The sequence below is a fragment of the Pelmatolapia mariae genome, linkage group LG17 (genome assembly GCF_036321145.2).
Source record: "Pelmatolapia mariae isolate MD_Pm_ZW linkage group LG17, Pm_UMD_F_2, whole genome shotgun sequence".
NCBI lineage: Eukaryota > Metazoa > Chordata > Actinopteri > Cichliformes > Cichlidae > Pelmatolapia > Pelmatolapia mariae.
The window spans coordinates 21,776,826-21,803,949 of NC_086242.1; the positions used below are offsets into that span (position 1 = coordinate 21,776,826).

General features: G+C 39.9%; 1 protein-coding gene across 4 annotated transcripts; it reads left to right on the plus strand.

Moving 5' to 3' along the window:
• The first annotated feature begins 540 nt into the window (after positions 1-540).
• cpm (carboxypeptidase M) lies at positions 541-27,124 on the plus strand. 4 transcript variants are annotated; one of them, XM_063460603.1, is made up of 10 exons: positions 541-634; positions 1,811-1,993; positions 6,672-6,769; positions 14,575-14,747; positions 18,564-18,660; positions 18,733-18,838; positions 19,904-20,074; positions 22,466-22,618; positions 22,703-22,851; positions 23,591-27,124. In XM_063460603.1, exons 2-10 carry the CDS (start codon positions 1,825-1,827, stop codon positions 23,858-23,860), a joined length of 1,386 nt encoding a protein of 461 aa, XP_063316673.1. In that variant the 5' UTR covers positions 541-634; positions 1,811-1,824; the 3' UTR covers positions 23,861-27,124. The 4 variants fall into 4 exon arrangements, with proteins under 4 accessions (XP_063316673.1, XP_063316674.1, XP_063316675.1 ...); XM_063460604.1 differs by having other exon boundaries at positions 22,733-22,851; XM_063460605.1 differs by having other exon boundaries at positions 19,904-20,002.

Genomic DNA, 27,124 nt, shown 5'->3' on the forward strand with positions numbered 1-27,124 from the left:
TCTAAGATGAGACGTTAGGTCATAATGGGACTTCCTACTTTCCGAATATTAGTAGACAACCTTTCGTAATCCTGCAACATAACACCCTCTTAACAATTTTCTCTTGTGTGGGTATCATATATTGTGCTGTGCAAGTCTTGGACTTGCTGCTAAAAAGCCAGACTTGCTCTAAAGCACACGGGTCAAACTCCAGTCCTCGAGGGCCGGTGTCCTTAAACTTTAACACGTGTTCCTTTTCTCCTTCTTCGGTGTCCATCCTAACACACAGCTCACTAGCAGCCTTTTCCTTTGCCTCCTCTCTCTTTGCTGGACGCCTACTTCCTCTGTCATTTCCTCTTCATTTGAATGCATTTGGATATTTTTTGCTTCCGTCGCTGTCAACCACACTTTCAGATCTACTCATGTGAGCCTCTTTGAGCAGACTGCATGAATCAGCGCTCTGTTTCATTCACAAACCTGCCGACAACCTGCGCCTGCGCCCAACACACATACGCACACACTTCTCCAAGCTCCGCCCCTCCCGCGGAGCGAGACGAAGACCCGGTGGTGAATGAGTAACACTCATTGAGAGGAGCGACAGACAGCAGCTCTCTGTTCGTCTTTCTGCCGGTGTTGCTCGGAGCCGCGGGGACAGGTAAGACCCGTGACCGTCTCTGCTCACCTGACAGTCCCAGACTTGACCTCAAACGCGTTCACGCTCTGTGTTACTTCTCTTTTAAACAGCACTTTCACGGGGGTGGTTTTCACAACTAACAGTACCTTCAGAATTTGACTAGAATGTATTTTTAAATATATTAATATTTTAAATTGTTTATTTCTTACTTGTTTTGTTGCTAATGTTTTCACAAAAATATTTTTTTTAATATTTGTTTCTCTTATGTTTATTAGATTAATAAGGAAATTTATAAAATGTATAAATTGCAGTTTAACTTCACTGTGTCTCGCTAATCATCTGATAATATGTATTATTATTATTAACAATAACAACAATAATAATAATAACAATAATAATAATAATTCACGGGTTATTTGCTCCCTGATATTGTCTTATTAAGTGTTTTATTTGGTAGGTTTCAGTGTTTTGTTGCATTTAAACTCAAAAATTCCTTTTTAATTCTACCAAAAATCTTTAAATGGCACAACTTAGTCAACAAGAAATATACAGAGTAATCTAATGTAATCCTACAAAGCGTCTCCTCACTGGATTAATGATCTACTGAGATAAAACATTACCAGTGTTTTATATGACTGGTTTAACTAGTTGTGTACATGAAGACTTACCTGCTTCTTTCTCTTGAGATTGAGAATTAATACTGAACAGTGATGTGATGCTAACAAAATCCCTTAAAATTCAGGGTGTTGGAGTCCTTTATTTTCAAGCAAAGACTTTATAAGTGGGAGGTATGGCTCTCGAGGAACAGGAGGATTATGCAGCAGCAAAGCTGTTTTTTCTTCTGGAAGTACAACATCCAGGAGGAAAAAATTTCAAAAGCTAATTTTTTGACAAAGTCAGCTAATTTTTAATGCAGTTTTTAATCAAACCGTATTATGATTATATACATGCATTTTTATGTGGAGGCAACCACTGAAATTACAGTTAATTTACAGAAAGCTTAAACTTAACTACCCAAATAATTGCCCAGAGACATTTAAATGTGGTGAGACTTGTTTCAAGAAGGACTCTGTGCATGAACATCATTGATTATCTGTTTATGTAGAGTTATAAAAACTTTTAAAAATGAGTAGAATGTCAGTGAAGATGTTTAAATTATTTCATTTACTTTAAAAATATTTTTGTTTCCCTCCACAGGTCTTACTGCAGTGATGTTATCACTCCTCCTCTTCCTCCTCCCTCCCTTCTTCCTCTTCACACCCGCCTGGACGTTGGAGTTTCGGTATCACAACAACCATGAGATTGAGCAGTACCTCAAGCAGGTCAGCACCTCAAATCCCGACATCACACACCTGTACAGCATCGGCCAGTCTTCAAAAGGTAACCCTGCTCCTGCCGCTTCCTGTCCCACCTGTAATTCTGAGACTTAGTTGGGAGTTGAAATGACAAAAGGTGTGAAATGACAACTTGTGATGATCACAATAACAAGATTTCCTGGGCGGATGTGTTCCTCGTGAAGACTTCCCCCACAGCATGTGTTTAGCATATTTTTATTAACGTCATTTTGTTTTGATAGCCATTATCAGATACGATGAAAAAAGAATAAAGGAGGTTATTGTTCCTGCGCCAATGTCTTGGGGCTTTTTGAGACGAGGAGCTTTATTTAAGGAATAACCACCCAGCAACAGCTCAGTGAAAGAATCTAAAAAGGTAATTTTGCCAAATGTGTAAACAGTGTTGAGGTTTGAGGCTGAGGCAGCTGCTGCTATAAGCCGGTGCTGCAGAAATGAAAATGAACTGAATCTGGTTAAAAAGTGAACCCTTTCAGCTTTCTCAGCTCGACTGACAGACTGGGATGTTTTATTTCTGCTGCAGTAATCTGCTGCACACTTTTTTGTTCTCTTCATGATTCAGTTTGTCAAGATCAAGAAATGCTTCTTTCTCTATATTTCATTACATTTGATATACAAAACTGCATACATTAATGTCTTGCATTAATGACTTGCACAACCACACATGGAGTCCTTTTTCACTACTTCCGAACACTTTGCACCTGTCCTCTACTGTGTGCCTTTTACGGAGCCCCACAAGGGACAATTGGAGAAAAAAAATGAAGATGAAGTTTTGCAAGATCCTGCAAAACTTTTGCGGGATCTCACAAAAGTGATATCATGTGCTGCTCCGACGTGCTAAGGTCACTGCCTGAGTTACAGCGAGATCCCGGCCGCATCCTTCGAAGGACACGGCCCACGTAGACCGCGAAGGCCAGTTCCTCCGAAGACCGACAAGGCTGGAAGTGCGAGGCTGTGAAATGGGACGGTCTAGCCTTCAGATTTGTGTCACCAGCTGTGTCAGTTATCTGCTCCTTGCTATCTAAAATATAACAGGACACTGGAGTAAATTCTCTACCATCTCACACTTCTGTTTAATCAGTTTTCTGTTTGACGTTTATTTAGCTGTGTGAAAACTATAAGTTTAATCTCAGCCAAACTGTTTTACTGAGGAACAAAAAAAAACTGAAAAAAGCCAAACAATAACATTTTTAAGTTCCCTAAGTGACTTATATATCATAATCTGAGTAGCGAAAGGTTGCAGGGGTTTTGAAAATGGTGTGCTGGAAGTCCACTGTTCTCGCCGGCTTTAGTAAACCTTGAACCCCCGGCTAGCTATCAAGCTGGTGGGTAACAGACATCTCCAAAAACTTTGGAGCACTTTTGCAAATATGTGATGTCTTGATAAATCAAGCAGATGCGGCCTCGGGATTGGGACATAGCTCCCGAGTTACTTTTGCGAGATCTCGCAAAACCTTTTGCAGGATTTCGCCAAATTAACTCTGGATCTCGCAAAAGTTTTGCGGGATCTTGCAAAAGTTCATCTTAATTTTTTTTCCTCCAATGTCCCTTGCAGGGCTCCGTAGCCTTTTCTTTTGTTTTGTATATATTTGTCCTGTTTATTATTCATTGCTGCTTATCCTCCTGTCTGTGAAAAATGCCTCATAAATGAATATCGCTGGCTGGCTTTATATTTCTAAAAGTATGAGCAAAATCAGTCTGTGTGAAGCTGTGCCACTGTCTAATCACAGTCATCTGCATTTGAACATTTGAAACCTGACTACTTTAAATCTTCATCTACTAAACTTTCACTTCTGAAGCAAATTCAGTTTTTCTTACATTCTGAGATGAGACATTAGGTCATAATGGGACTTCCTACTTTCCAAATATTAGAAGACAACCTTTCATAATCCTGCAACACAACACCCTCTTAACAATTTTCTCTTGTGTGGGTATCATATATTGTGCTGTGCAAGTCTTGGACTTGCTGCTAAAAAGCCAGACTTGCTCTAAAGCACACGGGTCAAACTCCAGTCCTCGAGGGCCGGTGTCCTTAAACTTTAACATGTGTCCCTGCTACAACACCCCTGAATAAAATTAGTAGGTCATTAGCAAGACTATAGATCTTGACTGCATGCTGAGGTGGCAGTTTAGCCATTTGATTTGTGTTACAGCAGCTCGTGAGTGAATTAACATGTTGCAATAACTGTACTTTTAGAAGTACAAATTTCCAAACACTTACATTTACTTACATTTATTTGAGTAGGTAGGGTTACGGGTTGCCACCTCAGCATGCAGTCAAGTTCTATAGAGTCTTGCTAATGACCTACTAATTTTATTCAGGTGATCTGCAGCAGGGACATGTGAGTATGTACAGAGGAGGTCAGGAGAGAGATCCAACAGTGAGAGTCTACAGCCATCTGTACAAAACAATGGACACTCTGTGTGACTCAGTTTGAGGCTTCATTTCAACCAGTGATGTTGATCTTTTCAAAATTAATGAAATTACAAATGCAGTACCACCAGATTTTGATCCAGCTTTCAATACCATCTGGAGAGCATCTGATTGCCAGCACCTTCATTTTTCAGCAGGACAATTATCCCAGACCACGATTTGTGCAATTCTTATTGGTTTGGAAAAAGAAAATGACAATTTCATCCATGTAACATTAAATGTCTGACAAAAAGTGAGTAACAATGAATTCCGTTTGAGGCGACTGCAGGAAATACAGTACAGCAGATGTAGATTTAGGTGATCATAAAGCTTTGAAACACAACCTGTTCTTAGACCGATTCCCTTACAGGTAGACGCCACAATAGCAATGATGGATAATTGATGAAGCATCGGGCATCCGCCTCTATACCCACCACCAATGATTGACTGACCTGACTCTGTCTGTTGGTGGATCGTATGACTGGACAGTATATAGTTTCTAATTTAATCCCAGACTGCTTAATCTGACACACACACAGAGCTAATCTGAGCTAATCTGGGACACCAGCTGGCCTCCGTCCAGCCCAAAGGTGTTTGTGCATTTTTCAGTCTCATCTTGTCTTTGTGCAACGAGTCAGTTTTTCCCTCAGGCTGCTGCTCTGATGACTGAGTCACACTTTGCCGTGATTTACGTGAGTGTGTGTTCCTGGCTTGTTGAGACTTGTAGTTTCATTCATTGAGTAACCAGTAGTACTGGCAGTACAGTTACAGACGTGTGTGTGGGTGGGTGTGTGTGCCTGTGAGGAAACTGACTAACTGACAGAGGCAAAATTTAAACCTCAAAACTGCAGGCTGCCAAACCAAAGCACAGAGTTCAAAGACACTGAAAGAGCAAAGAGGAAATTGAAGCCTTTAATTAAAAATATTAACTTATTTTAGTTTCTTCTAATACAACAGATAAAGATTATTTATTGACCTTTAGTTTACTGCAAACATGAAAAAAGTTTCATGTAAACACGTGAAAGATGCATTGATATGATTCTTTCTAACCAGCAGGGGGCAACTCCTCTGGTTTCAAAACAAGAAAAAAACATATATATATTTTGAAACATGAGAAAATGAGCCCGATTCCCACTTCCTCATATCCCATTATGAGCCTCAGTTTCACGTTTTTTAACAAATCACAACTCTCATTTTGTAAATTTTGTCTCCATATAAGGTCAAATGTGTGATAAAGCAAAGTGCTGTTTGGCATGGACATGTGGTGATGGACAAGCTGAACATTTAGTGTTCCTCCTCCCTTCAACGTATCTGAAACTGACCTTAAAGTAAAATGGTATTCCAGATGTTTCCAGAAATAAAATGGAAGTGAACAGGGGAACTGCACAGCTGTAGTTTCTCTAGTTCCCATAAACTCTTAAAATGTCCAACTTTACAGCAGAAATAATCACGCTTACAGCCTGATATAAAAATTGTTAAAATATAAAAAACTGGACTGAAAGTCAGTGAAACAGATCTGGTTGAGTGATAATTAACTTTCTACTGTTTACTTAACTGGACTGTGGACCTTGTAATTTTTAATACATAACTGTACCATTAATAATATAAAGAAATAAGGAGTGGACTTTTACACAGTAGTGCATACTAATCTGAAGGCTCCAGAATTTGTTAACAGGACACAGGGAGAGCCCTGCAAGGATGGATTCTGGCGGCTTATCATCAAACTGACCTCCAAAGACAACAGATAGCAGTAATTCACAGGATGCAGGCAGAAAGGCATCATGGAATACTTATGTGGACAGAACAGAGTCACTGGATGTGAAGAGAGAGATCACTTTCACGTTCACATGTTTTGAATTGCTGCTTACTTTCTTAGTACTGAATGTTGACCATATTGAATATTGTAATTCATTTTTCTCCTCAGTCAGTCTGTCAGCTGTGAACGCTCACAGCGAATTTAGAGAAGCAGGTCTCTGGAGACCGGGTGGACATTCAGAGTTTTATTTGTTTTGTTGTTTTTATTGTTGGTTTCTGTCATATTTTGTGTGTACTTGCTTTTATTGCACATGTTGTCACTCTTAAGTGTGAAAAGCTTTGCTGTAGCAAATATTTTTGTGCATGCTGGTGTGCGTTTCTTAGCATTCTTAACTAACCCAGGTGACAATGAACCATTACCTAATTACATATTTTTATCTCCCAGTGCACATCATGTTCAATTAAGTAGATGTGAGCAGCACAAACTGTAACTCTTAGCTTTCTCCTGAAGACTCTGTTTGCTCTGCGTGTCTCTCAGGTCAGCAGCTGTGGGTGTTGGCTTTGGGTGTCAGTCCTCACCAGCACACAGTTGGCATCCCAGAGTTCAAATATGTGGGTAACATGCATGGAAATGAGGTAAGACAATACACACACACACACACACACACACACACACAGAAGAGTGCCACTCCCTTTTAACAGGAAGCAGGACTAAAGGAGGACAAAAGAGATCGACAAAAGCCATTCAGAGTCCAGAGCCCGTGGATTCCTTTGTGTGTGATGACCTGCATAATTCTCAGATAGAAATGGACAGTGTGCCGAATCAACATTACAGCGTTACAGGGCAATAAAACAAATATGAAGACATATAATATAAATATGAATTCAACATAAATAACTGTCATGAAAAAAACTTAACAACGGAAAGAAACAATCGATCAGCTGGCACAGCAAAGAAACACTAATCTCAGGTTCTTTGTATACTTAGGCAGGTCAGTTAGTAACTGGGAATACCTGTAATGGAAAAAAGTGTCTCTTATTATATGTATATGAATGGCTATTGTACATCTGAATGAAGCTCATAGTATAGAGAACATAAGGATTTGACAGTTAGTTGACTTTGAATGCCTCACTCATCTGTTTTATAACAGAAATGTATTGGAGGCGTGGCTTCTGTCTGTCACACCATGTAACACACATGATCTGAAAGATGGCATTTTCAAGTTTTTGAAGATTTGCTCATTTAGCATGTGGCCAAAACCCAACTCCACCCTTAGTCGGCGTCTCAATGACCTGGTGGATGTTTAGAGAAAAACAACCCTATATGATGCTTCACTTCTTCTGACCACAAAACAAGAATGAACAACCTCCTTTTAACCACATCACAAAGCAACACTCATAATTACAACTGTATGCACAGGTGGATTGATTACACCAAACTCGGATCAGGAGAGAGTGAAGTGCAGCAAACAGCATGTAAGCTAATCACAGCACAGCATCCCTCAGGTGATTCAGTCTAGCAACAACCTAAACAGGAAAACAGCATTATGCAGGATTTTTGGTCGCACAGCTCTTTGAGCACAGACAGAAGTGGTTTATGGAAACTTTAATATAATATTATATATTTCTTTAAAAGTTTCTTATTAAACCCAGCAAACACTTTGACATTGACCTGGTAGTCTTTTTTGACATCTAGTCACGATCAAGGAATGGTTCAAAATGAAAATTGTGCCATGATGTGAAGGAGTCACTTTCATGATCATCCAGTGATGTCACTCTTTGGCTAATCAGTGGTGTGCATTCTGTTGACATCACATCTTTGGCCCGACTCAGCTCACTTGGAACCCCAGTAGTACTAAAACAGTACCTAATACCAGATTCTACCACTTAAAAACTGAGAAGAGTTGACGCTGCGCCCATGTAGAAGTGTACAGATGAAAAGCTCAGCAGGGCACTGAGACCTTTAATCTGTGCAGTTCTGCAGATAAAAAAAATTACAGTTGACTTTTTATTGTATTTGCTTCTTCGCAAGAGTACACAGGTAACTCAGTTAGCTTTTATTCTTATTGACAGTATGCAGTATTTGAGTGTTTGACCTTTGAGAGACATTTTTACAAACTAAAACACCTTATCTGCATTTTTAACCTGACAATTCTCAGATTTTGTGCAAAGGTTTCAAACTTTTGTTCTTAGAGGAAACTGATTTGCTTGATCTGTGGTGTTACAGCACATTCAGCCAGAGTTAGGTCATCAGTGTGATGAAATCTGTGGCACCACTAATCAACAAATAGACATGCTCTGTTTATTCCAGTCAGAACAAAACTTGTTCTGACTGGAAAAAACAGAAGACATTCAAACTGTTAACACAAAGGTTCTTCTAATAACACAATATAATCACAACCATCATTTAATAGTCTGATAATTCCATTGAGATGAGACAAATTGAGTCTGCATGAATGTCCTTAAAAACCAGACTAAAACCTTTGACTAGTGTCAGGTTGCCATGGTGACAGTGGACAGCTGATCACACTGCAAATGTGTGTGAAAGTCAATGGAAGTGTCCTTAAATAGACACGTTACGCCTGGACACACACGCACAAACAGAACCAGTGGAGTGTATCGGCTCAGAGGAACACGGCCCTTTCTCCAAGTCTCCCCATACATACATGGAAACAGCAGGGTGGCGAATGGGAACGCTGAAAAGGTGTCATGTAGCGTACACTGTCTGTGAGTACTCAGGAGTTTCTGACTAGAGTTTATTTCCTGTGAGGCTCACATGCTTTCTGCCACAGCTTCTACTGATTAACATTGAGAAACTCTGACTTGCTTGATCAGGCAGGCAGACAAATTTTATTGTATCTTCATTTTATCGCATCTTTATTTTCCCCACACTGACTTCCAGCTAATTTCTGTATCACATAGCACAGGGGCAGGTTGAAGCATTCTGAAATTGAAACATATTTATTATTACATATTTAGTGTATTTGATGCAAAATGTGTACAAAAACAACAACAACAAAAAACCACGTTATAGAGCTAAAAGGAAAAGCATAGGAGGAGAAAATTATATTAAAAGTGTAAATATGAAGTTATTTAAAAATAACCTCAGATTAGCAACAACCCAACATTTTACATTGTGTCATCATTTATTTAACAAAACTAAATTACAATGCAGAATCAGTGTGTGAGAAACAAACTACACCCTGCACCTTGTTGAGACGCTTTTAGCAATAATGACTGCTGTGGGTCTCACGCTGACTCTAGAATACTTTGCTATACGAGTTTACGGTCCACTCAATGACTGTAAGGTGCCCAAATCATCCCCACACTACCGTGCTGAGAACTGGTATGAGGTGTTTTGCTTCCTCGGGTGCTTTGCATCATGGACAAAGATTTCCACTTAGAAGTGTTGCAGTTTGTCCTGATGTGTTTTTCCACACCAAAGCCGTGCTTTCATGTTTGTTTTAGAGAGAAGAGGCTTTCTTCTGCAACCCTTCCAAACAAAACATACTTGCTCAGTTTGTTTCTAACTTGTGTTGTCATGAACTTTAACATTTAGCATGCTAACTGAGGCCTTATAGTCTGAGGTGGAGCTCTTGGAGTTTGTTGCAGTATCTCTGAGTGTTGCACTGTCTGATCTTTGAGGTGTAGAATGACAGACTTAAGGACCAGATGACTGTTTTTATTAACCTAGGGCTTAAAGTGAAAGAGGGTGTACTTTCTTTTTCACGTCCTATTTATTTTAAGCTGCGCTTTAAGTTGGAAACAGTTGTTTAGTAAAGTTTGCAGTGCAGGAAGCAAAGAACATCCATTGTATATCCACCGCATGACAGAAACTCTGAGTGAGCGAGCAAGAGGTCGGAGGATGTTTCTGTCATCAGTGCTCAGATGTGCAAAATACAAACAGCCATCATGGCATGGCAGAATGATGTCAGCAGCAGGAATGCAGTCTTGCGTGTTAGAAATGTTTAGTAACACTAAATCAAACAGAGAACTTTCAGCGGCTTTAAACTTCGCCTGAAGGACAATAATAAAAATTTAAACAGGAGGCACTTCCTCCTTTCACACATTAACCTCATACTCTGAGTGTGCTGCACTGACCTTTCTTTGGATTCACTTGGAAGCCTGTTTGTTCTAATTCTATTTTTTGACTCTTTTAATGACAACATCTGTCGTATCGTAAATGACTCAACAGCTTTTGCACAGATGTTCATGTTCCCCAGTGGATAGATCCTGATTTTAAAGTGAAAGTATTTTCCTACAGTGTCACTGAGAGTTCACGTTTCTCTCCTCAAATGTGATTTCTACTCTTGGATCGATGTCTGTGTGATTTTGGACATTTCTGTTCCCTGAAGGATGAATCCTGATGAATTTGCCTCCGGTGTTCATGTTCCCCTTGTCTTCCAGGGAAGCTCAGCTGCAAGTTGTAGACAAACACTGAGGTTCACCTCAGCTTCACTCAACATTAGGTCACATAAACATGGCTGGACGGCTTTAATCTTGTTATCTAAACTTGTTGGAGGAATTGTTCAGTGACACATGGACTGTATGGGTGGCAAACACCACCATATATTTTGGTTTCATCCAGTAATGGCTGCTAGATTTGAAGATATCAGTAATTAGATTGGACCTACCTTTGACTTTTTTAAGCATATACTTACTTGGGATATTTTCCTTTACATTTACCCAGTTCAGTAAATCACTGCCCTTATTTCCCATTTTCTAAACTGCAGAGATATGGGGGGGCAGAGTTTCAAATAATGAGGTCAGTGTGTGTAAGCCAAAAGCTCAAGCCTCACACTGCTTCATTTCAGATGTTTTTTCTACTCATGGATCTGGATGATGTCATAGGGAGAGAATAAAACTTCAAGGGGCGTCCATTTAAACACAGCCTACTTAAGACAGAATGTGAAGGGAACTGTGAAACATGCAACACTGCTCAAGTGAAGCCTAAGAAACACAATCTGGAGTAGATCCGCTGTCAACTGCTGATATCACCTGTGCCCACAGAGAGGGATGAAGGGAAGCCGAAATCTGTTCCTCTAATGACTATTTGAGGGTCTAGCAGAGAGTCAGTTCCAGTGTTAAATTCAATTTTATTTATATAGCACTGAACAACAACAACACAACAACAATTGCTTCAGGGCACTTTATATTGTCAGGAAAAGATCGTACAATAATACAAAGAAAAAAGACAAAACCCCAACAATCAACGCAAGCGCTTTGGCGATGGTGAGAAGGAAAAACTCCTCCAGCAGAACCAGGCTAGGGGAGGGTGGCCATCTGCCGCGACTGCTTGGGGGTGACTGGATGAATAAACTTCGATGTTAAAATGCCCTTATTTACAGACAAGTTAATACCCTGCTGAAAAAAAACCTGTTTTGTCCTCTATCACATCATCTTCATAGGGGATTTTTTTATAACTCTTCCATTTGGTTGTTCAGTTCAGTTCAGTTTTATTTATATAGCACCAACAGTTGCTGTTCGAGACGTGGCCGCTCACAGCTGCAGGGCGTCCCCTCCTCTCTGTGGAGACTGACCTGGGCCTCCTGAGTGCTTGAATCAGCAGCTGCTATGTGATGGTTTCTGCTTTCTGACTTTTTAGCGCCATTTAGCACAGAAAGAAGAGCAGCAAAGAGCAGCTCGTCCAAGGCCAATTATCCCCGAGGTAGTGTTGCTGTAGAGACTGATAAGGAACATGTTGATTGTACAAAACACAGTAAAGCCAGAGCTAACAGTAGCTTACTTTATCGAATTTCTTCAACCATGAAAAAAGTGTTGGTGGATGAAATTTCCCGCACTGAAAACTGGCTCCACGCCGACCCTGATGAACGAACAGTTGCCTAACCTAACAGAGCGCGTCAGTGATATTCGGCTGATATAAAGTAAAAAGATTAATCACAGTTTAAAGATGCAAAAATAAAAATAAAAATGTGTGTTTTCATGTGATGGCAACAGAGACAAAAGATGGAGGGAGTTTGACGGAGGAAAGCAATATGATGGCTGGAGGCAGCGCTAGTCCTGACGTGTGTGTGTGTATGTGTGTGTTTGTGTGTGTGTGTGTGTGTGTGTGAGTGATGTGGTTTTGGATACACACCTTTCCCACCCTTCTGTCATTCCCACTCCCAAGGCTCTCATTCATTCACAAAGATGTTTTTCTTCCTCCTCCCTATGCTGTCTTCATCGTCCAATAAGCTGCCTGTATCAGGCAAAAATGCCTCATCGTGACTCGTCCCTGGATTGCATTTCAATTCCTTGCTGACTCACGACATCACTTCCTCCCCCGCTGTTTTCTTCATGCAGGAACATGCAGGGTCAACACACAGAAAACAAAGAATGGTGGAGTGAAATTAAATGTTAAACTCACTGTTAGCCCAATAAAGTGAAAGCAATGCACTGTAAAGTTTATGAAAAATAAACCACTCTAATTTAAAAAAAAAAATAACTAAAGCTGTTAAACAATGAAAATAAACATTTCTTCATGTTAAAGAAACTTATATAATTATTGAAGAGCTAACAACTGAAAATAATGACTGTGTCTGCCTGTACTTTCATGTGATACCAGTTTATACCAAAAGATGGCGTGTTGAGTCGATGTAGCCTTTATTTAACCATGAAAAACATCAAAAGCACATTGTTACTTAATATGGTGGAAATATCAAAAATTCAACTAGAGCAGAACTCTACCTGGTAATATCTGAGCCATAGCCAAGAATTTAAAAGCTGTAGCCTGAGTGAAAGACATGCAGTGCGCACAGTACTCCATCTCCTTAAAGTCAGAGAATATTTCATCTTGAAATAATTTATTTAAGTGACAATCCACTTACTAAACCGATGGCAAACAATCTGAGATGTCAAAAGCTCAAAAGCTCAGTTTTAGTAAATATGTCAGTTATCCACATTAACTGAGTCTGCTGTCACTATACTGAAAGCACAATTACAATTTTGCAACTAAACTTAATGTCCTCATCTGGAAATACTTAAACTTTCCACACATATCACTAAAGGAAAGCTGAACTAATTGGAATATTTATGGACTTCACTGCAGTTTTCACACTTTGCAAACCATCCATTCAGCCAAAATGGACCCTGGACACCCGTAAACTTGGCGTAAACTTGGCGTTCATAATAAACTGGACTGGAGCCACAACACTGATGCTCTTTACAGGAAGGGTCAGAGCAGACTCTACCTGCTGAGGCGGCTGAGGTCATTTGGAGTGCAGGGGGTGCTTTTAAAGACCTTGTATGACTCTGTGGTGGCATCCGTCATTTTTTACAGTGTTGTATGTTGGAGCAGCAGTTTATGGACAGCTGAGAGGAAGAGGTTGGATCTTCAGGAAGGCCAGCTCTGTTCTGGGATGTAACCTGGATCCAGTGCAGGTGGTGGGAGACAGAAGGACTCTGGCCAAAATAACTTCTCTGATGGACACAGTCTCCCACCCCACGCATGTAATTGTTGCTGAACTGCAGAGCTCCTTCAGTGACAGACTGCTGCATCCTAGATGCATGAAGGAGTGTTTCCGCAGGTCCTTCCTCCCTGCAGCTGTCAGGCTGTACAATCAAAACTGCTCCCTACAAACATAGATGTTTACATCAGTGCTGTAACAACTTCTACTGTTATAACTTGCACATTACTTTTCTCAGTTTATCTATACACTAACTTATTGGAAGTTACATGTCTACTTTTTAATGCACAGGTACAATACACAATCTGCACTTTTCTAATTATTGTAAATATTCTTAACTATTTAAACATCTTTCAGTATCCTGCTCTGTTTGCACACTACAACCTGGGTTTGCCACTTATCTGTACTCTATTTTTAATAACTGTACAGTACTCTGCTTTGGTAACTATTGTCCATAATGTAAATATGTAAAAATTGTGTTTCTGTTCTGTGTCCTGTTCTGTTTGTATATGTGTGTTTTTGCTGCTGATACAACCAAATTTCCCTTTGTGGGACAATTAAAGGATTATTCTATTCTATTCCATTCATTAACCCATTCAGATACTCAGATTAACCCTGGAAACATCATCTTTTCTACTGTTTTTCATATGTAGTCATGTTTTTCGTGGGTTAGTCAAAGGTTAGTCTCAGTGGAGTATTTAGGAGGACTGACCTTGACGGGTGTTTTAGCTCTACGATGAGCCATGGGGATGGCCCAGCTGCATGTAGGAGGTGAATAACATAATGTCTTTCACTATGGTGGAAAGACATTATGTTATATTGGCGGAAGTGGAAGCGATTACTTCACAGTTGGTTGACCATACCTGCACTAACATCTATTCACCCATTTTCCTGAATATGAATCTTGCATAATGCATAATCTAAACTTTGTGCTGTTCACTTATGACTTATGTGTGAGGACAAGCCATAAATTCCATCGCAACATTTGTTTTTACCTAAATTTCTTTCTGTGTGTTTGTGTTCGTGTGCTTTCAGGTTCTTGGGCGAGTGCTGCTCCTTCAGCTAATAGATGAGCTGGTGCGCAGTTACCGTAGCAACGAAACATGGTCCTTGCGGTTGCTGAACAGCACACGCATCCACATCCTGCCGACAATGAACCCAGACGGCTTTGACGTAGCAGACAAGGACTGCTACAACAGCCAGGGCAGGTAACGCAAACAGCTTTACCTCTGTTTTAAGCACACCCTATGCTCATCAGCAGCTGGTAAAACATTAAGACAGCAAAGAGACATTTCCTGACTGAGAGGTGGAGACCAAAAACAGAACTAAAAGAGAGATTGAACACTGTCGATAGTGTTGCTCTCTGTGTGCAGTGTGTATTTTAGCAAAAACCCCTAATGATGAACTCAAAAGCATGAACTAACCTCTTAAGTTAAGCAGTAGGAAGTGAAATTGTACAAGAGAACAAATGAGCCATTGTTGAGGACTCAGAGCTTTATTTGCTGCATGCTCATGCAATATGCATGACTCCCTCCTGAGGGACATATCTGCTTCTGTAGCTGCTAAATGCTCTGCTTTGTTCACCTGCTCGTTTTTGATGTAGCCTGCCTGCTATTGACTGCTCAGCAGGTCACGTACGGTGGCTTTTTAGAGCCTCGACAACTGAAAGCAGCTGCCTGCTGTGGGATGCAACATCGAGATAGTGAATTAAAACTGGCTAAAAACATTGATGGACGAAGTATTCAGATCCTCTTCTGTAATTAAAGTACTGACAGCACGGTAAAAAGGGCTTAGATTAAAAAAATATCACTGAAGGAAGAAAAATAAAGTTTAACATTAAAAATTTTAGAATTTTACTAAACAGTAAAATTAGTGCCACATAAATAAAAATAACTGCACCCAAAATTATGTCAGATATATTAAAATGGATTTCAGATTTTAAAAGGCACAGCTTGCACTTGTTTTTACTGCACAAAACAAAATGAATATGTAGAAAATATAATACTATCCCCTGTAAAGTAAAGGCTGCCCAGCGACTGAGCTGGCCTCTGTAAATGCATCTTCTGTCACTGTGATTCTGGGAAGGTGTAACAGCGTATCTTGAAAGGCAGTCTGTTTTTATATGCACTTCCACAGCCAGGAGCTGTCTCATCCACAGACACATGGAGACATTCCAAGTCTGGTATCAACAGATCTGCAATTGCAGTTTTCTTCCTCAATCAGCAGCAGAGCATTGAGTGCAGGAACACCACCTGTCACCACGATGTGCACTGTCTTTCAGGACATCCTGTTGTTTTCCTGCACCATCTCCAGTTGATTAGGTTTGTAGTCCAAATGAATAATGGCAGATTCCAAACTGAAATAGCCCGTGACTATGGTGACTAATGAGAGGCTGTCTTATTTCATATTTTTAGAGGCAAAGCTACAAATTTATGCAGCATTTAATAACTATGAAGTAGTATTAAAAGTTTACATTCCTCAAATTTGTGAGGAACGTGCTTAAGGGCAGTACTTGACTTAAACCACTTAGTTACAGCTGACTGGGTGTAAAGTTCCTCGGATTAGTGAGGCTACGCACCATCAGCAGCCCTCTTCATGGGATCCACTGTTAGCATAAACACATTGATAACAAAACATGAACGCTGGAAAATATTTCTCATACTTTAACGTTTGCAAAGAATAATTTTGTGTGTGCGTGTGTGTGTGTGTGTATGAGTGAGAGAGATTAAATGCCAAGTTGACACACAGACATAATCTTGCAGTCACAGCTTGTTTGTTTTGTAAAGCCTAAGCTACATTGCTGCACCCAAAATACTTTGATTAGCAAGAGAAACACACACACACACTGTAGATCTATATCACACATATGCACACACAATTATACCCTGTAAGCATCTAATTATGATTGTTTCGTCGTCTTCGTATATTCTGTTTACAGTAGACTCATGTCTGCAGTAACTGCTTGTGGGAACAGTCTCATTATGTGGACTTGTCTCCCATATAGGTTTAGTCCGTGTGTGTGTGTGTGGTCTCTTTGGGGTTACTGCTTTCCAAACCTTATAAGGAAACATTTCACTTAAGCACATGAAAGTGAGTGAGATGACAAATGAGATGGTGAAGTCTTGTTTTAATATGCTGGCACTAATTCCTACAGAAAGGTGCCAGAAGATTCGGGTCGTCCCATTGGATGGATTACTTTTCTTCTAGAGTTCAGGTAGATGAGGGAAGAAGTTCACTTTTGAGTTTTCAAAGAAGAATTGGATCATTATTTGGAGATAAGACACTCAGAGCAGGCCTTTTATGATAAAAGGTACATATTTTTACTCTTGGACTTCACTACAGCGGCTTTACATGACTGACAGATCAAAATAATCCTTATTTATCTCATACTGAGCCTCAGTGCAGCTACTTCGCTCATCCACGGTCTGAAACTATAGTCAGTAAATAAACGATCAACGCGACCATAGTGACATCACTGAATGGTTTCAGACTCTGGCATTTTGAAGGCTCAGCTTTGGCATTTTTGTTGCTTCCATGTTGGTTTTTGTGAGAAGTGACCATTTGGGGTTTTAGTGCTAACCTATCACTAATGCTAGCTAAACTAAACTGTGCAGATGCAATATGAACAATATAAACAAAGCAGCTAATATCTGCTAATTAGTGCTAAGTGACAAATTAGAGGCTCTATAATGTATTTGTACATTTGTCTTACTTTGGCAACAGTCGGAAGGAAAACCGTTTTTTTAACAGGAAGAAACCTCAAGCAGAAACAGGCTCAGAGAGGGGCCGCAAGCGGTTAGGTTTGAGAAAGACGGGCGAGAGTAACTAGTTATTGTCACAAACCTCAGTATATATATGCGACATCATACAGAGCCAAAAGAAAAAAAATGTATTATACAAACCCTGACTTATCATGGTAAATGGTAAATGGCCTGTATTTGTATAGCGCTTTACTTAGTCCCTAAGGACCCCAAAGCGCTTTACACTACATCCAGTAATCCACCCATTCACATACACATTCACACACTGGTGATGGCAAGCTACATTGTAGCCACAGCTGCCCTGGGGCGCACTGGCAGAGGCAAGGCTGCCGGACAATGGCGCCACCAGTAGGCAACGGGTGAAGTGTCTTGCCCAAGGACACAACAACCGAGACTGTGGGAGCCGGGGCTCGAACCGGCAACCTTCCGATTACAAGACGAACTGCCAACTCTTGAGCCACAATCGCCCCGTTTAATATGAACTTCCACCATTGATATGACAGAAAATAAGGGACAGCACAATGACAAATTGTGATGTGAGAGAAATGTGCTTCTAAATAAGTCAGTGCTCTGGGTTCCGTTAGAGTCCTGTGAGGTCAATCATGACTCGTGATGTCATTGGGTCATGCGATCGAGATCCCCTCGACGGCCCTCGCTCTGATCTGAAATATAACAAATCCCAGTAGAACACAGGATGTTTGTGAGTTTGGATTTCCTTTGTGTAGTGTTCAAATAAACTTGACAAAATCAGATCCTTCTGTAAATATCTGAAAACAGCAGCAGAAGACGGCAGTGACAAGAACAGCCTGATCGCAATGAAAAAGATGTTTGTGATCTCTTATCGTCAGTAATTAACAGTGAACTGATGGCAGCCTGTCTGTGCACAGAAATCATTTTGTGTCTCAGCAGCTGCTCTTTAAATAGAGACACTCTCATCCTGCACACTCAGAGTATCATGGGAACTATTTTTAACACGTGTACCTTGCTCAAGGGAGCCTTAGCAGCAGCTATATACACTAAATGACTTATAATTTACTGTAAGTTTTAAAAAGTTTTCAAAGTTTGTTTTTTAAATAGACAAGAAATATAAGAGGTAAACTATGATTAGCACAGAAGTCTAAGAGGTGAAGTCACACCCCTCCTGATTTCACTGTAATTGCCCAGGCAAGGGGGGAAGTCCACCCAAGAAGGCTGTGTGCTCTGACCTGATACAGAAATGAAAACAGCATTTTCATGCGTGATGTGACCGTTTTTCTCCGTCAGGTACAACGGCAATGGCATTGATCTGAACAGGGACTTCCCGGATGCTTTCGCTGGTCTCCAAAGTCAGCAGCTCTTTGAGGAGAGAAGGGAAGCTGAGGTTGGTTTCACTTTGGAACGAGACAGCGTTTTTAAGTTTCATCTGTCATCAGGATGCCATCATGTGTTTCAGGTCCAAGCAGTGATTGGCTGGTTGAGGACGGAGAGTTTTGTTCTCTCTGCAAACCTTCATGGAGGTGCTGTGGTGGCCAGTTACCCCTATGACAACAGCAACGGCGGTAAGCGGCAGATCCAGCAGTCTGACTTTAGCTGGTCGTCCACAACGGTCCCACAGTCGCGTTTTTGTGGATCTTTGTAGAATGTTTTTGGAGCTTCTTATTTGCTTCATATCAGCATGTGAAATGGAAAGTGCAAAGCAGGAAATAGGCCCTCAGACCCACCAGACAAATATACAAGTACAGAGAATGTGTGATGAGTGCACCTCTACAGAAGAGCGTAGCTTTCCTGCATGTGCTAGATGTGGAATATTTATAATTTTCAAAGATAGAGCTGTAATAATAAGAAAAGATATTAATTTAACAGTTTGTTACCTCATGGCCACGGGCTCAGGGTACTGACAGGAAGAATGAAACTACAAATGCAGAGAAAGGGAGCGCTCAATCATTAGGGGAGGCTCAGACCAGAAGGTATATTCACAGGAATATTAAACACCAGTTTTCAGCATGAAATAAAATATTTGTTTGCCATTCTCCCTTTATCTGAAATAATAATAATAAAAATCTAATAAAAGACCTGAGCTTTAAAAAGCTGTTGGAGGAATCAGTTGAGGTATTTTAGGCACTAGGATACTTTCAGGACTCGGATAAGCTGCAGAAAAAAAATGTGCGGCTCATAAAAAGCTCATTCTCTTGTTCTGAAAAAGAAAGAAAAGAGATTTTGAGTTTGAATAAATCTAGCTTCTCTTAATCTCTTATTTGAACGGCTAAAACTCTTTAAGTCCTGTACTTCAGATGTTTATGTGGGAACACATAAAGCTATGGCTTAAAGCCTGTTTGTTTTGTATTTGTATTGTTTGAATTTGTTGTTTTGACTTCAAAATGCAGAAAAGGAAGTGTGTTAATCGAGATAATCAGATTTATAACTGCTCAGTAGAACTATTTGATTAAAAACAGTCATTTAGTCAGAGTTACTGCCTTAACTTTACCAGCCTGCAAACTCACACACAGAAAAACTTGGGGAAAACTTCAGGAAAAGGCAACAGGAAGTGCTACTGGAAACAAAATAATTTTAAAGCTCAAAGAATCACCACCAGTCACGGGCTTTTGCTCTCATCATTTAAACAGGTAGCGAACTGGTGGGCGGGGCTAGCATCGCTCCTGATAATGACGTGTTTGTTCACCTGGCTAAGGAGTACTCCCACAATCACGCCTCCATGTACCAAGGTAACTTCTGTATGGACAGCAGGCCGTTCCTGGAGGGCATCACCAACGGATTCCAGTGGTATCGTCTGGAAGGTCAGCGAGTTTGGCTAAGCTTAGCTTACAGAGAGACTGGAAACGGGAAACGTTCATCTGGTTCTGTCAAATAGTTCATTTACTACTGAAGTGTTTAGAGAAGGATAGCAAAATGATCACATAGGGATTTGTGATACTATAGAGAACATACAGAAGATTAGCTTCTGATTAGCATTGTAGAAAAACCACTACAATAACCACTACTAGCTTTGCTCCATGATTTATTTATATTGAAGTGCAGTCCTGTGAAAAATTAAGTGCATCCTCACTGCGCCAATAGGAATTATTACTGTTAGTAACAGCCAGGTGCTGATAATCAAATCGACTTTATTACCTGATCATCTGCGAAATAAGCACCACAGTAAAAGCTGAAGTTTTTGCAGGTTGCAGGTCTGGAAAATTCAGGTTTGTGTTAATTCAGTACCACAATCTCCCCAGAAGTGGACGTCTGATCAGATTTACCCCATATTTTTGTATTTACTCTTTAATTCCTCTCAGAAGTGAAGAAGTTAAGACCGTGCAAAACCCACGCACGCCATCTCAGATCCTACAGGCCTCAGTTAGCATGATAAAGGTTAAAGTTTGTAAAGTATCATCTGAACAAAACACAAGACAAGACACAAGACTGTTACAAAGTGGAAATGTTTATCCATGATGCACAAACCAAACACCTCATACCAGCTGTCAGCACAGTGGTGGAAGAATGATGGTTTGGGCACCTTGCAGTCACTGAGTCGACCATCAACTTTTCCCCAAATTGGATCAACGGGATAATTATCCCAAGACCAGCAGCAAATCTCCAACAGAATGACAAAAAAATAATTATAATAATGATAATAATCAAGGTGCTGCAATGGTCCAGTCAAAGTCCAGACCTCAGCTTGACTCAGGTGCTGTGGTGGGGCCTTCAAAGACCTATGCACACATGAAGGCTGCAAATGAATGAACCTAAGCAACGCTGTAAAGAAGTGTGGACCAAAATTTATCTATAGTAATGACAGAGTCTGATAAAGTCATACAGAGAACCATTACTTCAAACTTTTGCCACAAAACAGCTCTACAAGCTGCTGAATCACAGAGTGCACTTGTTTTTTCACAGTGCAAAGAGTCATGACTGTACAAAGCTTTTACAGGTTCTCCATCTTCACTCTTTGAGTTATTATCTTGAAAATAAATAATAGCCAATTTCTTTAATTTTCTATTGCAGTTGTTTGATCAAACTGAAAACCTGAGCAAAGCAGCTTTTTTCCTATTTTAATAAAGCAAGACATTCATTGCTTGTGTTGCTTGGAAAGTTGGGTGAATTTCAACTTTAAATCCTATCTTGGAATATTTTTACAGCTTACACTGTAAAAATATTCCAAGATAGTGGGAATGTGAGGTTTATTGTGAAAGTGGAGGACAAGCATCCCAGCAAAACTACAGGACAGGAAATACTCTTACACTCATCACTTTAGCTTCCCTAAAATTTTCTAATACCTCAAAGGAGAAGAGAGTCCCTGGCATTAACATCTCTGAGTGACACATAAAGAATCACTTCTAAAATAAATCCTCTTAAATCTTGGATAAACTCATATATTGCCTCACATTAAACTTTTGGTAGACTGTTTTTGAGCTCTTAATCTGTGACAAACTTCATGCTTAATTTCAGCAGTAGAGAAACTTTTTTTTTTCTTTAATTGTCATGAATTTGAAACTCGTTACCGGAACCTTTGGAAACTACTGCAGGTTAAACAAGGCCAAACAAATACGCCAAGTCACCATAAAATAAACAAAAATCCCCTAGCTAAGCAGCTTTAAGACTAGGAACAACCCAGAATGCATCTCTCACAACTAAAAAAGAACTTCCTGCGATTTTTCAAACATAATCTTCATTTTAAAATAATCTCCTCATATTTGGAGACAGTTTCTGACGACAGAAACTCGATGAGGAGCTGCTGAGTGCTCAGCGCCCGCGCAGCCCACTCTGGTGTCGTCCTGCAGAAACCTGATCGCAGCAACCTTATCACGTATGTGGGAACTGTGCACGGCTCGAGGGGTTCATTTGATGGTCACAATGGAGATTTGACTCTTGTTGTGGGCATTCATTAGAAACTGACAGGGATCCTGTTTTACAGTCCAGAAACCTGGTTATTCAGTCAGGACTACTGCAATAGACACCTTATCTGAGGTTACTCAAAATTAAGACATAAAGATCAAATGCCCTTTAGAATCACGTTTAAAGGGATTTTGAATTTCCTTAATCTTCTGACAGTTCATGGACCAAACGTATTAACTGATGTTTAAAATGGTCAGTGAAATATTTGTAAGAGTAGCATCTGACCATCTGTGCTGCTGCAGCTTAGTCTCAGCATCAGTGTGAACCTGAATGTGTTTGATTGTGTGCATCAGGTGGGATGCAGGATTACAACTATGTGTGGGGGCAGTGTTTGGAGATCACTCTGGAACTGTCCTGCTGCAAGTATCCTCCAGCCAGAGAGCTTCCTGCTTTGTGGAACGACAACAAAAAGGCTCTGCTGGCCTACATCCAGCAAGTCCACCTGGGTCAGTATGTCTCTGTCTTTGAGGCCACCTGTCTCTATTGAAGCAGTATCAGTACTTGATAATAACCCGGTATGTGGTGTTCAGGTGTCAAAGGTCAAGTGTTTGATGGTTCAGGCGAGCCAGTGGAGAACGCAGTGGTGGAGGTCAGAGGTCGCAGGAATATATGTCCATTCAGAACCAATCAACATGGGGAATACTACCGTCTGCTGCTACCTGGGAGCTACACATTCACAGTAAGACTTTACAGCCCAGTGCAGCTTATTCTTCAACCCAAATAAACATTCACTGCCACATGATGTTTGTTTTGTGAGTTATGGTCATGTTAGAGTTAAAATTAAAAACACAATAAAGCAGGGTGTACTTAAGGTTGGGCATACCATGTGACTGACATGTTAACCTGTGAGTTTGCAGTGTCTTTGGCTTTTTAGCTGCTTCACAAATGTTCACTAACTCACTCACTGGATCTCACTAAGTGATGACAGCAACCTGATAATAATGAATTACAATAATCCAGCTTAGAAATAATATGAAATAGTTTTTCAGCGTCACTTTAGACAGGATGGTTCCATTTTTGAAGATATTATGCAAATAAATGAAGGAAGTCCTACATATTTGTTTAATGTGGAGATATCTTGGTCAAAAATGACAACCTCACAGTGTTACTGAAGGTCAAGGAAATGTTATCCAGAGAAAGCATATGGTTAGATACCATATTTCTAAGATTTTTAAGGTACAGTACAGTAACCTTAGTTTTGTCTGAAAATAGAATCAGGTAATTGGAGATTTTCCAGGTCTTAATGTATTTTAAGACATGCCTGTAGTTTAACTAGTTGATTTATATCGCCTGGTTAAATGCATAAATAAAGCTGGGTATCAGCTGCATAGCAATGAAAATGTATACTGTGTTTCTAATGATATTGCCAAGGAAGCATGCATAATGTATGTCCTGCTCTCTCATATCTTTTATTGTAGGTAACATATCCTGGTCACGAGGTTTTGACAAAGACTCTCAGTGTCCCGTATGGTCCGGATCAATACTCTGCCCTTAAACACGACTTCCTGTTACGACGCATAGCCCGAACGACTAGACGGACTGTGGGTAGCACTACCCAAACTGATCCCACCCCTACCTGTAACTACACTTTACAACAGAAGGCGGGCGGAGCTATGAACAGGCCCACGTGGTGCAGCCTAGCTATAGGGCTCAGCATGGCGGCAGTGCTGCGATCCCTGATCGACTGAAGTGAAATTGCCAGCCAGCATTTGCAGGTTCAGTTCCTATCGACATCAAACCAAACACGTACAGCAAAACTGTGACACAATGTCAACTGCAGCCTTCTGAGGAGACACATGGAGCAGGAGTTTAACAATTCCTGCAAGCTTTGTTGCCACAAACAAATCTGAGACCATGAAACCATGAGATGAAATTTAGTGGAGAATACTGTGATGGTCAGAACAAAAGTGGAGCACCCAGGTTCATAAGCATAGAAGTTACATACTTCTGATATGGATAACAGGAATAATTTGCAAAAGACATTTTCACATGTAGCAGTAGAATGAGGACCAGCTTAGAAGTTAAAAACTTATATGAGCCTTTATGTTATATGCTAGCACAAATTTTAACCAAAGACCCCAACAACCCAAATGGCTGCTTTGTTAAGATCACTAATGGGTGGTGCCTCAAGGCCCCTTATTATACATAGCTTTTCCTTACAAAGTGTACAATGGCATAAATCATCAATTAGCTATTCACGTGCATTATACGCACATAACTTGTCTGCTATTGTACGCAAAGGGAAAATGTGTATTGCATGATTGGCTGGCAAGCGGTTTCTGCATGTTGCTGGCAGTCACATTGGTTCCAAAAAGAGGCCTGTACAAAAAAAACTCTCCTTGATATTGCTTTGATTTGTATTTGACATGGTCACCTGTATTTTTCATGGAGGACACCAAATGGTCTGCAAACATTCAGCAACTACCAAGTGTGTGTCACATTGTTAACAGTTTGCTCACAGAGTAGTTGGCAATTGTTTGCAGACAAATTGGCATCTTTCACGCAAGCTATGGAAGACCAAAGCAATTGCAAGGAGGTTTTTGGTGCAGCAGCATAAACCTCTTTACACAGGCCTTATTCACTCAACCCTAAAAACACCACATATCAAAAATGTCACACAAAACTTGAATATGGGTGCTAAGCTATGTTTCAAAGTGCTGACTGTTATTTGTGTTTTCCTTTTCAATGCTTTTGTAGATATCTTGAAGTACTATTCAAGGCATATCAGATTGACTTCAGCTTTTAGATATATGGAAATTTAATATATGAAAAATCCAAAAATAACAATTTCATGGCTAACTGGCACTTTAACCACCATGCCATTAGTAACACCTCTGTTTGCACCACTGTTACAACTCTAAAAGCTAATAGCTAACTGTCTAGCCAGAAGTGAATGCGCCCCTCAGATAGCTGACTTAGCTTGGTCATTAAAAACACAATAATTTCACATTTAATATAAAAAAATAACTAGACCTTTTGGAACAGTTTATGTTTCATCTTGGAAGACTCTAAAATGCAGCTAACAAGGCACAATAGTTTCTTCAGTTTTATACTTTCGGTTGCCTTACTCAAAGTAAGGCAACCGAAAGTTTGCCTTACTTTGAGTAAGGCAACTGAGCTTTCAGTTCATATGTTGTTGTTCATATCAAAGCAAACACTTGCACAGATTTACACAGTTTTCACACCTCAAGGATGTTTTAAACGAGTAATAAATATCTGTAAATACTTTAAAGTATCTTTTTATAGCCTTAATAATAATGGAGAAAATGGTAAAAAAAATTCTTATGAAGGGTAATTGGTCAGTGAGATGGGATTAAAGAGAAATGGGTGTTTTTATTAAGATTTTAAAAAGAAGACAGAGTAGCAAAAAATATTTCCTGCACTTCGACAGGAATAAACAGCTTTTAAATGTAGATTTATTCAAATGGCAGCTTTCTGGGTTTTTTTAACATTTAACATTTACACAGCAGAACAAAGCAGGAGGATTCAACCTCTCTGGTAAGATGTGATTTTTATTTTTTATGTGACTGTAATTTTATATACGAGGAGGTGCAGGGGCACTTTAAAATTAGCACTTGCAGGGACTAAATGCTGTTTTTAGAAAGGGGGCAGTGTTCAGGACATGGCAGTGTGGAAATGATGATGGTGTGAGCTGAAGTGTTTCCAGTGACGCTGCGCATTACTCAGATGGTCAGGCTGTTTTCATTTTTTTCTGCTTATTCCATTCATTGTTACCAAAGCAGAGGCAAAATTAAGGTGTCACAAGATGATTTATAATATATGTAAAACAATTCAAATTCAATTCTATGAGTTTTATGCTTATTTCACTGGCCTCTTTATTTCTTTTATTTATCGTGTATTATTTAATCTATTTATTTGTTTTAATATTAGATTAAGAGATTAGATGAAGAGTTAGGTGGAGGAAGTATGAAGTATAACCTGAAGAGCAAACAATTCAAAAGCACCACCTGGTGGAGCCAATGCGCAGCAAATCTGTCAACTTCAAATTCTCTTACTGTGTCGGTTATGATGAGGTTTATTTTACATAAAGACATAAAGACTTATGCCAGTTGTCCTCTTTGAAAACCAACAGGAGGTTAGTGATGCTGATTTGGCTGCTCAGTGACACAGTTGGCAATTATATTTGCAGCACTGCTTCCATAAAGCTGTCCTTCTCCGACTCATAACACACAGTAAGCAAAGATGAAGAAATCCTCTTGCAAATGAAAGAAAAAATGATACTCCTTATAAATGCAGAACTTGCCTTAAAATAATCCACATTTTAGATTTTCTTCTGGATCAGAGTAAACCCGAGATACTTGTGCTCACAGCCATGACAGCACTGCAAACAGGAAGTGTTAAAAGCTAATTTGGCACATTTTTGATGGCCCAAATTTCAAGAAATACAGCATAACATGGCTCAGACTTTAGCCCAAACATTACACTTCCTGTTTGTATCCCTAAAGCAACCAAATTATGTTGCTTTTTAATATAAATATTAGAAGGTTGGGACCCAGAGTTCTATCTAAAACCCCAGGATTTAAACCTGAACCATCAGCCTCAGCACATACTGTATCAGTACACCGTTTATATTTATATATTTATATACAGTCTGTGACACAACAAAGACTGTAAATCGATTTAAACTCCACACAGAGCAGCTCCGAGTCCTTGTACCCACCCTCAGGACACAAACTCAGCATCCTTCTGCAGGTTTTTTTTCCCCAGATTTAAACATTATTCTTGCCAAATGTCTTTCTTTTTTTTTTCACTTTTGTACTGTTTTATATTAAACATGCTTTATAACAGTCCTCTGTGCCATGTTGGGAGTGTTGTGACTGCAGGCTTCGGTCACTTTTTTTATGTTTCTTCTGTTTCAATAAAATTAAAAAGTAAATTCTGTCTCAAAGCCGACCTGAAGCAAACCCACTGCTCAGTCAAACTGGTTCTTG